This window comes from Scleropages formosus, chromosome 12 (genome assembly GCF_900964775.1).
Source record: "Scleropages formosus chromosome 12, fSclFor1.1, whole genome shotgun sequence".
Classification (NCBI taxonomy): Eukaryota; Metazoa; Chordata; class Actinopteri; order Osteoglossiformes; family Osteoglossidae; genus Scleropages; species Scleropages formosus.
Window position 1 is genome coordinate 23,068,352 of NC_041817.1, and position 13,662 is coordinate 23,082,013.

General features: G+C 50.4%; 1 protein-coding gene across 2 annotated transcripts in view; it reads left to right on the forward strand.

The window, feature by feature from the left end:
* vwa8 (von Willebrand factor A domain containing 8) overlaps window positions 1-2,754 on the forward strand; it is a 61,009-nt gene extending 58,255 nt beyond the window's left edge. For both annotated transcript variants that reach the window (XM_018745499.2, XM_018745507.2), the window contains one exon: window positions 482-2,754. In XM_018745499.2, coding sequence (XP_018601015.2) covers window positions 482-590 — 109 coding nt within the window. In that variant the 3' untranslated portion in view covers window positions 591-2,754. The remainder of the gene's footprint in view (window positions 1-481) is intronic.
* Window positions 2,755-13,662: the final 10,908 nt, after the last annotated feature.

Genomic DNA, 13,662 nt, shown 5'->3' on the forward strand with positions numbered 1-13,662 from the left:
GCGAGCATACCGTGGCAGCCCTCAGCCTCTATGCCTCGGTTTAAGGCCGGCACGCTTCGGGGCATCCCTCTGGTCGCCAAGAACATCGTCCGCTCTGCCCCGCTCGCATTCCTCACTAATAGCCCCTAAAATGGGATTCTTGCCTTTTCTAGCCCCAGAGATTTAAAGACCAGCTCTGTTTGGGCACGAGTGTCACTCTCAAAAGGAGGAAAAGTGACGTTAATGAATGTGCCCTTTGCGGTGAGGCGGGTTGCGTCCCAGCAAAGGGACCGAGTGACGTGCTGCTTTCAGGACCTTTTCCTCTGAAGGCACATTCCCAGGTCCCCGGGGCCTGCAGAGGCCTCTCTGTGAATGGCGGCCATTGTCCCCTCGGCGAGCAGCAGAAGCTACATCTCCTGCGGGGGGTTACGTGCGCTCCTGGCCGATGGGACATTTGCAATGGTAATGGTTCGTTCTTTTCTTCCCTCACTCCCATCACCAGGCTCCAGAAGACCTTGCCCGCGGGACGGTCGTTCGTCGCCATGGATACAAGGCAGATCCCTCAAATTCTGCAGCAGATATTCACCTCCACCATGCTGTCAAGTGCCTGACGAGGCTCCGCCTCCATCCTACCATCCCTTGTACCTGACATGGGTTCCTGGCCATGCCCACTGAGAGCCACCTGCCACAGCAATTGGGTCTTTGACAGTTCAAAATTATATGCATGATATTCATTGTTTATCTGGAGTGAGCTTTTCCATTCATTCTTTTCGTTGACTTAGAATATTAGGATACTATGATTTACCCATTTATATGACTGGATCATTTTTACTGGAGCAATGAAAGGTCAGTATCTTGCTAAAGGGCAATACAACACTAGGTGGCATTCAAACCTGCAACCTTCAGATTTGAAGATAGCGGCACTATGTTACCCGCTGCCCCCCCCAGTCCAAAGTAAGAAGAAATCTGTCTCTGGCCAAAGGGAAATCCTTAGTTTTGTGTAAACAGTGCTGACGTCTGTATATCAGAGTTTCCCTGTAGTGCTACAGGTTTACTGCGGTATGGTGGTGTAGTCCTAGTTACTACTGCATTAGTCACAGTACTCATCCCACTCCAGCAGCAGCGTTCCACGTCCAGGATCCGAGATCATCCCCTCGTACGACTAATTGTCAGCACTTCGTAAAATACGTCTTGCACACAATATGGCTATAATTTGCCCGCTCTAATTGTTATGATTTCAAAGCAACGATTTTCTTGCTGTATTATACACTGTATGTAAAGGCTCATGTTTTGTAGCCGTGTGATTATGCTGCAGCAGTGATTACACTAAAGCATCACAGCGTGCTTTAAGACGACATGGTCATCATTGCTGTGGAAGAAGCGTCATCCGTTTGTCACGTCTGATATATCATCTCACGTCACTTAGTTTTTTTCCACAGCGCCCTTAACATATGGCCCTGGCCTTGAATTAGTGCACTTGCTAACGCGGTGGGCGGTGGGCGGGGGGGGGGCATCCGCGCAATTTCCCCACATCGTCCACACCTCGTGATGCAGGAATGCACGCGCCTCGTCTCCCAGCGTGTGGAACGCAGACTCGGACTGCTGCCTGTCAGCAGAAGCGGGACTGGCACATACCCCCCCACCGCACCCCACCCCGCCTCCTGTTGGCAGAGCGCACTCATAAATCTCTCCCCATGTCAGGGGAAACAGGAGCCAAGGGGAAACTGTTCCCAAGTGCTATTTGACTCCATGTCGCTTGCGCCTTCTCGCCAATGTGTCATCGGTGGCGCTTTGTCAACTAACAACCACGAGTGAAAACGTTGCCGTTTCTGTTTGACTTCCTCTTCGCTGCCCTTTGGGGTTTTTCGTCCACTTTCGCTCCTCATTGGGCCCATTGAGGCCACTGAGTTAAGAACAATGCTACTCTGGAAGGGTCGATGGCTCGGCGGCGCTCTTTCTTCCGAATTGTGTTTAATTCGGCACTTGGAGCCAGGCGACAGGATGCTGTTTTTCCATAATTGCATGTTTTTCCTCTTCGTTTTGGACATGAGGAGCGGTGAGTGAGTTTGAACGCGCTCCTCCACCCCTTGCTCTCTCTTGCAGTGGAGACTGGCAGCGTGATGTGCGCCTGGGACAGGAGCCCGACGCTCTCGCGTTTGTCCGCTGTCGGGGTGTTGACCTCTCTGTGACAGCCGTGCAGGTGGGCGGGCGACTCTTGTCTTGATGCCATCGCGCATCCAGGGCTCTGGTTTCACACCCCCAACCCCCCTCCCCACTGCTGAAGTTGCTGGGCAGGGGTGCGGCCGGCGGGTGCGCTTTACGGGTACTTGCCAAACTGAGCAGAAGCTAAAAAAAAAATCAGCAGTTGATGGCAGGAGTACAAGGGAAAACACATTGAACCTGTGTGTGTGTGTGTGTGTGTGTGTGTGCGCGCCTCATGGCAGTTACATCATCCTGCTTCTTTCAAGGCAAATGCTGATCTTGGTTTTAATTTTACTGTTTGTTTCACAATTTCTGAGTACATCTGTGCTCATAGGGCTCATCATTGTAATATTCTGTAATTATGATGTAATGAATTCACTGAATGACATCAGTTGTCGGTTTGAAATGTTTAGCTTTAAAAACATAATTAAAATCTAATTTTCTTTTGCAGTGTTTTAGTATAATTGTTCCATTATTAATATAAAGGGCAATATGTGTTTTCTTCTGGAATAATGTATAAATAAATTTTAATGAGAGGTTGTTTCGTTATGTACGTGATATGAGAAAAATTGTTGTATTTTCTTTTAGGCGATTATGTAGCGATTTGCTTAGTGGAGAGAAATAAACTTTAATGGTTCTTGCGAGAAGAGGACGAACGTCTGCTGCGCTGCTCCGCCTCGATGCTGAAGAAATGCTCATGGAATATTTCATAGAGGAAAGTCACTCTCTTGCTCACATTTTCCATGCGCTGCAAAAATACTGGAGGGTCAAGAAGCCCGAAAGGACTCTGGCGAATGTGACCGTCAGGCTCGGGAGGAGAAGCACAAGGGTTGTGTCATAAGAGCCGTCCCCCTTGGACCATCGCGGCTGTAATTATACGGTAAGTGACCCTAATATGTACTGCGCTGTTCTCTCTGAAGTCAAAGGCAGTAAATGTACACCATTCTGTGTTTTTACAGCCTTTCGTCTTTCCCCCTCCGAGTCGTCATGGCATTCGTCATTTGAAATGAACTGAACGCTGAGATCTTCCGCAGACAATCGTAAGTTCAGCAGCTGCTATTCTGGAGAGCTGTCAACGCCTCCTCGGGGACCTTCCAGCTCAGCACGAGCACAAATCATCGGGATAATGAAGGCCTGATGATCGTTTAGTGCACGGGAGGAGTCAGAAGTTTGAGTACATGCGCTACTTCATCTAGCAGACACTTCTCCAAACCGTCTTCCAGCGAACACTACGTAGTATCATCAGCCCACACGTTATTCACCAGGGTAATTTACACTGCTAGATACAGTAACAATGAGTCATTCAGTCATATGAGTGAAACACTTCCTCTCTGTCACACACCCACACAAATTTTTTATTTATTTTTTTTTTTCCCCCCCCAATCACCAATTTTCCTGAACTGCTTGTCTTTCGATGGAAACCAGAGCACCCAGAAAAGCGCTGCTCAAACATGGGGAGAACATGCAAACTCCACACAGACTGAGCAGGGATCGAACCCATGTCCTCTTGCGCCACCCAGGCGCTGTGAATCAGCAGCGCTACTCGCTGTGCCACCATGCCACCCATGTAGGACACTGTCTGTCGCTTTGCTTTTGCTCTCATGTCCTGTTTGTCCCATGCAGGTGTTGTCCAGGTGGACTCGCTGTTCACTGATACTGTGCTCATAGTTAGGTGAAACAGAATGGAATGACTGCAAAGGTTTGAGAAAATAGAGCTCACTTCCAAATCACCACTTACCAGAGGGCCAAAAGTAAAAATTTGTAACTTCTCGATTTTGACTACAAAGTGGTGGAATGAGCTCCCTCTGTCCCTCAGTGCTGCTGAATCCTTCCCATTACCCTAACCCACTTCTCTCGTGATCTCTTAAGAGTTCCATAAAATTGCCCAACACCATCTGTCACTATTTTCTTTGGTGAAAAGTGTTTGAAAAGTGAATAAAAGAAATCAAATAGATGTAAATGTGAGTTGAATCTCCTACCGAACACATGTTCATTTAAAGACCGATGAGTCCTCCTGGGAAGCAAACCGAAAGCCTGTCTACTGTCAGAGGTTGACATTTGCGCACCCCCCCCCCCCCCAATCGTAGTGAACGTGGTGAGGAACTGTCTCTTGGAGGTGCTGTAAATACATCGTGTGAGATGGTCTCGTTGCCGCTTTGTTTCCTCTGCGGCAGAATTTCCCAGCTGTGCGCGAAGGGCCTCGCACGCCGAATGAGTTGGGTTTTTCGTAATAATGGAGTGCCACTCCAGTTGTCCGTCCCGAACCGCGCCTTACATTTGTTTCTGCGCGCTGATTTACGGTTCCCCTCCACTGGCGGCCGTGTGAGACTGTTATAAGAGGCTGCGGTATGATGGTTAGAGTCAATGAGCTTTATATTTATGGCTGTGAGCTTCATACTCTTGCTCTGTTTCCGAAACGGGAATACTCGGCCGTTGGGGGGGGGGGGGGTCCTACGCTGCAGGAGGCCATTACCTCGCTTAGCCTCCTCTTCGCATGACCGACTTTGGAGCCCTGGATCTCTCCGAGGATCACGGATGATGTGTGCACCCACAGGGGAGGAATGACCCCGGCGGAGTGAGGCCGATGTCACATCGATGCCCCCCCCCCACACAGCTTTGATTAAACGAGTAGGGTGGGGGAGGGGCTGTACAGTAACACGGAGATGCTTCACCTCCCGTGGTCCTCTTTGACCATTGGGGGGCGTAATAAAGCAGAGCAGAATTGTATGTGTGTGGGTGTTTACGTGTTTGCGTCTCTGCGTTTCAAGCGTTGTGAGGGCTGCGATTAAGTCGAGGCGCTGATGTAACCCAATAACGGCGTGGGTTGCTGGGACGGGACCAGGGCTGCGGAGCCCAAGTGTTTCACCCACAAACGCCTGCCGCAGTACACCGTGGGAACAGCTGACCTCCCTTCAGACTCCGTTTCCCTACAGAGTGACCCACATCCAGCTTCTTCTCCCCTTTCCTGCCCCAGACCTGCTGACGAGGAGTGTTTCGCAGAGGGAGGTCGGGTCTCGACCAGTTTCGGTGCCATTTTTTTCGCCAGATGTGCTTCTCAAAGTGATCCCCACCAGCCTCACCCTGCCTCAGCACTCATCGCACTCAGACACGCACTTTCATTAGTCGGGGCATTAGTGAAAACTGCCTTTGCTCTCTGTAATTAACCTCTCGAACCGTGAGCCCTGGGGGTAATTCACCTTCCGAACACACTACTGCGCCAAGAAGGGAAAATAAACACTAAAATAAACTGTCCTGGTTATTCAGTGTTAACAGGCGTGACCGGGCGGTTTCCCACACAGTTCCGTTGAGGAGACACATTCTATTACAGATGGAAGCGGTACGAAATATTGCTTAAAACCCAAGATTCATACACGACGGGCATACAGTATGGTAGATTAGCCGAGTTATATACTAAATGTGATTCATAACCTGTGCAAGTGCCGTAATATAACCTGCGTAAGGTGATAAACCTTTCACTTGGGATACCGCATGGCATAGTACGTAAGGACTGCACTGATAACCTGAAGGTTGCTGGTTCAAGTCCCTCCGAGCGTTCGGCCGTCGTCTCGATCAACATGTTTAATCGGAGTTGCACAATACATGAGTTAAGTAAATTGGAACTTTGGCGAAAATCATTCATCTATCCATTTCCAATAACCGTTTGCCTGGTGCTGGGTTGCGGTGGTCCAGAGCCTATCCTGGCTGGCAGGGTACACTCTGGGTGGGACGCTAGTCAACCACAGGGTTGCTACACATGCATGTTAAATTCTTAAATCCTTTGATGAATAAACTGCCAACAAGCAGTGATCCTGTTGGGAACGTGATAAACGTGTCTCTCTGTAAAAGGGCACCAATATGAAGGCTGGATTTTTGGGCCACTTTGCTATTTTTCGCAGCCTGTTGATGTTCAGCGCTTGAGACTCGAGTTTTAAGGTTCCTGTTTGTTCCAAAAATAATGCCTTAAATTCAACAGTTACGACGTGGCGCTTCCCGCCGGGCCAGATGCAACACGCTGGACACATCTGTCCTGGCCCGGCCAGGTTTTCCCAGGCTGGTCCTAACGTGTCCTCCAGCAGCGTGACCGTTGGGGAATCAAACGCGATTAACTGGGCGGAACCCGAGCGTTCGGCGTCCGCAGCCGGACGAGCGTCCCGGTGCCCCCTCGTCCACAGCCCCAGCCTCGAGACCCGTCCTCCCCGCAGATACACATCAGCGCTGCTGTCCAATTGCGGTAACTCCTCAAGACGCATTCCTGAAACATGACGAGAAGCCCCCCCACCGACAAGTGCTCCCACCAGTTCCCAAAATATGGTTTCGTGTGACAGCGTCGACATTGTGCGCCGTCTCCTCCGGCTCCCTGACGGGGCGAGGGCTCTGCTGGGAACGCGGCCTCCGCGGAGGTGTCTGATTTTAAGTGTGACGGGGTCAAACGGCCGATTTCGACTTTTCGTATCGGCTGCAATGAGGCACGAACCGAGTCTTTCATCTAAACCCCTTTCGCTGCATAGTATCGGATTTAAGTTAAGGGCGCCTGTTACGTCGGGCAGCGCGACGGTGCGGCGGGTCGGGCCTGTGCCTCGCAGCTCCTGGGCTCTTCTGGTGTAGGTTCGAATCCGGCTCAGTCTGCGTGCAGTTTGCATAGTCTCCCCTACCTATGCCCGTGTGGCTTTCCTCCAGGTGCTCTGGTTTCCTCCCACATTCCAGAAATGTGTTTCAGGTGGATTGGCAACACTACATTTCCCGTACCGTGTGAGCGTATGATTATCCTGCAATGGATTGGCAGGGTGTACCCCACAGCCTCGGACCCAGTGATTCTGGGATAGGCTCCGGACCACCGTGGCCCTGATCAGAACAAACAGTTACTGACAATGAGTGTGTTTCACTCCCCACTATTGAGACCCTAAATTGTCCATTTCCTCTCCAGCCTGCATTGCACAGTAAAATAAAGTGAACTGCAAAAGCCCACTGAGTTACATGATGATGGATGTCTGCAGAGTACCTGTTCTACAAGGACTTTGTTCAGCGTGGGCTGCTACTAAAGAACGGAACCGCAGAAGAGGTGGTGTGTGCGCAGCGGTCAAGGAGTCCGAGAGGTAGTTATCCAAATCACCGTAACTCGTTTCTGCGTTTCCCCTCTGCGGTTTCTCAGCTAACGGCTTTGCGCCTTTAGACTCGGCGCAGGAGCTGCTCGAACCCTTCGGGGCTCAGTCCGGGAAGTTTCACACGCATTTGTAGGATGGCTGGAGCCTGGATCCGCGACACCTTAACCTGTTTGAAATACCGAGAACGTCAGGTCCTCGATTTGGCAACACAACTGGTCTGTTTGTAACTCAGTTTGTTCATAACTCCAATGTCACATTTACTGCTTTGTCACAACTTTAACAAAGACATCACTCCATGTACTCACAGGTCAAGTTGTGTGAAAACCTCAGCCAAAGCTATAAAAAAATTTAAAGAAACTCTAATACTTCCATTCATCACTATCCATAACTTCCTGTTTGGTGTAGGGTCATGGTGGCCCAGAGCCTATCCCAGAAGCATAGGGTGAAGTTGGAAGTGGCCAATCATGTTGCATTTATTCATTTAGCTGATGCTTTTTTCTGAAGCGACTTACAATGTTAATTTACCTACATTTATACAGCTGGGTAATTTTACTAGAGTAATTTGGGGTAAGTACCTTGATCAAGGGTAGCACAGCTGGAGGTGAGATTAAAACCTGCAACCTTTGGGTACAAAAAAAGCTGTTCTAACCACTATGCTACCAGCTGTCCCAGTTTTTATGTTTTACAGTATTATGTGATGAACTGGACACTCCGGGAACTGCGAGGCACCAGTGCTACCCGCTGTGCCGCCAAAGTCAAACAGTAGTGAAGTTAATAGAGACCAGAGTGTGAGGAAGTCTGTGTGGTTCAGGGTGATGGTCATTTCAGTTCTGCCCACCCTGCCCTTGGCCTGAGTACTGGCTGTGCCAACCCCCCCTCCCCCAGACTGGGCTGCCAGAGGCTTGGGCCGCTCGCCGTTCACACGCAGGCTGTGTCGCTGGGTGAGGCGGCAGTGTGACCCGTGGGCGGGGTCGCGTCCTCTGCTCCATCCAGGTGACGAGTGGGTATCGACAGCTGGTGATTAAAAGCCCAGCTCCCCCTGGGGCGTAGGGGTCAGAGACCCCCGCTGGCCTTATCTGACCGATACGTGACAAGTGTCCTCTTTAATCCGGTGGACGCACGAGAGCGGCTGAGTGCCCTTTAAAATGCCCCTAATGGGGCAGTTGAGCGCAGGCGCTCGCGCGAGAGGAAACACGGCGGCATATTCACCGGTGCTGAGCGTCAAAGTGCATTGTGGGACGGCGCATTCTCTCAGTTTATGAGCGGTCCAACCGAGCCAGCCGGAGGAGGGCGGCTCTGGGTGAGCGAGGGGGGTGTGTGTGACAATAGAGCGGGTGGCGAGAGTCCCGCGCTAAACGAGAGGGTGTCGGCGCCAAATGAAAGGTGCCCACCAGGGCTGACCCGAGCCGGGGGGGGTCATCGGGTGGTGTGGGTGGGGCTGGGGGGGTCCCGGGGGGTCCTTTCGCTCTTTTGTTTGGTCCCTTTATTACCACATCTGTCCACGGATCTAAATTACTGAGGCTGAAGGCGAGTCTGTAGAACATTGAATCACTGATTAATTTAAAACATTTCCTGTTTAGAAACGAATGCACGAGTTTATTAGTTTTTGCCCCAAACCAAATCCACAACAAAGCAGCAAAAGCGATCCAGTTCTTCCAATGAGTTTATTTCTAATGGGAAATGAACAGTTCGAGGGTCCGTAATTGGATCGGTTTCCTTAAGAAGCCGCATAATTATTCTTCAATTGTCGCTTTTTTTCATTTATATTCTGCTGGTCTTTTCTCACCAGTTATAAACCACACTTCCTGTTTAATAAGATTTGCCCACTAACCCACATATGTCAATAAAGGAAAACAGTGTGGGAAAATTGCGCAATAATTTTAGAAGAAATGATGTTCGGCATATTTTGGTCGAGGTTGAGTAGCGGATTGGTTTTCGATCGGCTTTGGGGACCCTGTGGTCATTAGCGATGTTCATTTAGTGGTTTATGGACGTGTTTTGTCGTTTACCAGTCAAAGCAGATATCGGTTTCCCCCACGTGGACCAGGGAATTGTTTCTCAATCGAGAGGCCGTACCGTCGACTCCGCAGCCGCTCCACGGAGCCCCGTTCGTCCCGAGCGGCTCCTTCGCTCCTTCTCATTCGCGCTCCACGAAAGCGTCTTTCTTCGCCTTCCTGCCAAACGATCCTCGGCAACGAGCGTGGAAAGGGACGCGTTCGCAGCCGGGAGCAAGCCGTCAATTTTTTTTTTTCCAAGACACTTGTGTCTTTTTGAGTTTTTTTTTTTTTTTTTACCCCCCTCGTTCTTGAGGACCACACTGTGGACATGGCACTTATCCCAGGGGTCTCCGCTCACTTCCTGTCTTCTTACTGGGATCATTGCAAACCCGGCGGACGAGAGCCTTCGCCCACAGCACTTGACCTCTGCTAATGAAAGCCGATCACGATTCCGTCCCCTCCGGGTTTACTGCCACCCCCACGCCCCACCCCTCGGCCGGCGTCGGCCCCTTTGCTTTCTCTCCTGTCTCGTTTGAGCAACAAAAGCAACTTGGACCTTCTCTTCTCGAAGCCCCTTAAAATGAACCTCTCGAAGCTTCTGGGGGAATGATCTCCGATGGCTGTTTGGATCGTGCCTTCCGCTCTCGAGCGCCATTCATCTTAGAGCTGAAATAAGCTCTTCGTTCCGGCAGGAAATGACCCGTTCGCGGGAAGCGGGTGGATCGGCTCACCTCCCAGATGAAGAACTCGCGTACGGAGGCCGTACGATGTCCTGGAAAGCGCGGACGAAAGCCGAGGAGGGACGGTCGCCGAGCCGTCTGGACTCGCACGGTCTCTGTTGTCATGGCGACGCGTTCGGGGGCACAGCATCCTTCCGCTGCTGTCTCGACTGAGCGTCGATCTGACGGTTGATGGACAAAGTGAATTTTGCTTTCCTAGGCAGTGGCAGCTGGATGTTGTGGCATTTACTTTCTTCTCGGTGGCGAACGTTCTGGAAAAGAATGACACAAAATGAACAACTTTAATTTTCTCCCGAGCATCCGGTGACACATTTGGAAAGATGTTGTTGTTCGTGTTCTTTGGGATGTTGGAAAAGCCCTACAGGGAGCGTTGACTGAAGGTGGTTGTTTTCTAGTCATTTAAAGAGGATACAAGGTGGCGCAGCGGGTAGCGTTGGTGCCTCTCAGCTCCTGTGCTGTGGGTTTGAAAGCGAGTTTGACTCCGGCTCTGTCTGTGTGGAGTTTGCGCCTTCGCCCCGTGTTTGCGTGGCTTTAATCTGGCTGCTCCTGTTTCCTCACACAGTCCACAGACAGACATGTTTCAAGTGAGCTGGTGACTAATTGAATTGCTCCCTGTGTGTGTGTGTGTGTGTGTGTGTGTGTGTGTGTGTGTGTGTGTGTGTGTGTGCGCGCGCGCACGCAATTACCATGAGATGGACTGAAGTCCTATGAATGGTGTTCCCTGCCCTGTTTCCAGGATGGACTCCTGACCACCGCGGCCCTGTATGTAGTCAGGCACTGCAAAGCCCTTGAAATGTGACCTATGTGTGTTTGAAGCAGGAAATGCCTTGTTCTGTTTTTACAGCACCAGGTATATGTAACACTGAGGTAAATGTCATATATAAGGTAAACTGGGTGCAATGGACAGCGATGTGTAGCAAGTCAAGTAAAAAGCGTTCGGCTCAGTTGTTTTTCTGCGGTGACGTTCCTCGCTCGGCTGCGTGGCCGGTGTCCTTTGGCCAGCGGCGAGGGGTCAGAGGTCAAAGGTTGTTGGTCACACAGAGGTCGGGGAAGGACGGACAATGAGTTGCCTGAATAATGAGAGAAATGCCTTGGGTCGGGGTGTCCAAGTGCATTAAATCATGGAGCCTCCAGGGTGAAAGGAAGCTCATTATGCTGGTTTTAGGCTGCCGTTAACCCTTTGCGCGCACGCACACACACTCTCATACACACACACACACACACGCACACAGTGGACTGTGTTTCTGCAAAATCTCAGAACGTGAAGGTTCTCTTCTCACCGCCAGCGTTGTTTTTGGAGTAGGGTCCAGGTTCCAGGTCCCAGATGAGCGAGGCAGGGGGGGGTCATGTGACGGCGCAGACGTGCGCTACTCCTTCCGCGCCGTCGTCACGCAGCTACGAACCGTTCCATCGTGAGCGCATCAGTCCTCTTGGGACCCGGCCGACCTTGCAGAGCTTCCTCCCACGTGCCCCACACGCTGGCGGAGAGTGTTGGGAGGGGAAGTTCTGTGGTCCCTGAAACTAGCTGTGCTGCTCATTGCACCGCATTGCACCGTATGCAGGAACTCATCGTGGGGTGGGGTGGGAGGGGGGTGACGCTTCCACACAGAACATAAACCCAGATTTAGACCACGCTGAGCTGCTTTGTGTCACCCACCCATCTCAAATCTGGCCACCCCCGGTCAACCCAAATCCCTTCACCCTAGAGCACAAACCAGCCTCCAGGTCCGTACGTTGAAGGACCTTCGTTTTGGCGGTTTCCTCGTTTACGGTCCAACGGCTGCACCTTGCAGCGCATCGATCGTCACACACTGACGGGACTAAATGTGCTCTTCCTTCAAGTTCGAAGCCCCTGTGGGAAGGCGGGCACCTGCGGTGTCCAGCCGATGCTCGCGCCGTTTTTACGTTTATCGCTCAAAGTGAGATCCGTAACTGTGGGACTCGGGACGGAGGGTGGAAATCCTGTTTCTGACACGTCGCCTCGGCTCTCGACGAGACGTCGTAGGAGGGCCTGCGGTCATTCGTGTCGGGGAGCTGTTTGAATCCGCTCGTTATTTTGGCCAAAATGGCATCTTCGGTGCGCAGAACCAAGTGTGTGAACTGTAGCGCGACGCTGTGCCGATGAGACATTCAGTCATCATTCAGTGGGCGTCTGTGTGGGACGGAGTTAGCGCACACACTCCTGCCCAGTGTGGACACACACTTCTGCTTCAAAGTATGCGAACTCCTCGTGTCCCTTCATTTTACCACGAAATGGTTATTTAATGAGGTACAGTGTTTCTCATGAGACATAACAGGTGTGTAAAGACCAATTTCATATGTTGCTTTTGTGAAATCGTGTGTGTCGTAGAAACACACAAGTACAAGGTGTCAAAATAAGTGAAGCCCGACTTGTATTGATTAAACCAAGTAGGTAAGTAGAATCTGGGTGTTAATAAAGATCATTTATTTATTTTATAAGCTGAACATTTAACATTTTATTTCTTTTAATATTTTATACAAGAACATTTACATTTTTAGCACTTTTCTCCAAAGCAACTTCCAATGAACTCTATGTTGTGTCATCAGCCCACACACCTTATTCACCATGGTGACTTACACTGCTAGATACACTACTGGGTCACTCGTCCATACATCAGTGGAACACACTCTCTCTCTGTCACTCGCACACTATGGGGTGAACCTGAACAGCATGTCTTTGGAGTGTGGGAGGAAACCAGAGCAAACCCACACAGACACGGGGAGAACATGCAAACTCCACACACACCCTAGTGGGGATCAAAACACATGTCTTCTCGCACCACACGGGCGCTGTGAGACAGCAGCGCTACTCGCTATGCCACCCAGCCCTCTTGGGTCCACATAATTTTAAGCGGCACCGGACGTCCGTTTTCATTTATCCCCCAATATCTCTGTAGTCCTTTGAAATTTGTCTCATCCTCCATCACTGAATGTACATATTTCTGATCTGCACGTGTTGGACCAGAGTCTGTGTTTTTCACATCATCTGCCACTTCACACCAATCCGAGCCCCGCTTTGCAATACGACAGAAGCTCGAGATGCTTGTGGACAATTAGAACACTTGTTAAAATACCCTTTTTAACTGTATAGTTTCCTAGAGACACACTTGTATCTACTGTGAGATTTGTCTTCTGGACATTTCTCAGCTCTTGTGTGACTGTCAGAGCCCCGCAGGGACACACTGACAGTCATCTACTCGTTCATCTATTCATCTGCTCTCTATATCCATGTTGCACCAGCTCACAGTGCTGCTCTCACCATCTGGCAAATGTGACTTGCTGTTTTCGGGCTGATGTCCCAAAAGAGGCCAAAGAACGGGCCCATTATTTCAAGTGAAATGATGAATGTGTGCTGGGGACTCTTTTTTGATAGAAGTAAAAAGGCTTTATTTAAGTAGTGTAAGGATCTTTGTGTCATTAAAGCTCTCTGTAAGTGGCAGCTGACAGGAAAGCGGATGAAGCTTTTGCCAGCGGTTCTGAAGGCTGCAGGGTCGAATCCTGCTTACCGCTGTAGTACCCTTAAGCAAGGTACTCACCATGAATTGCTCCAGTGAAAACTACCGAGCTGTATAAATGGATAAATAATTGTAGGTGGATTAACGTTGTAAGTTGATTTGGAGA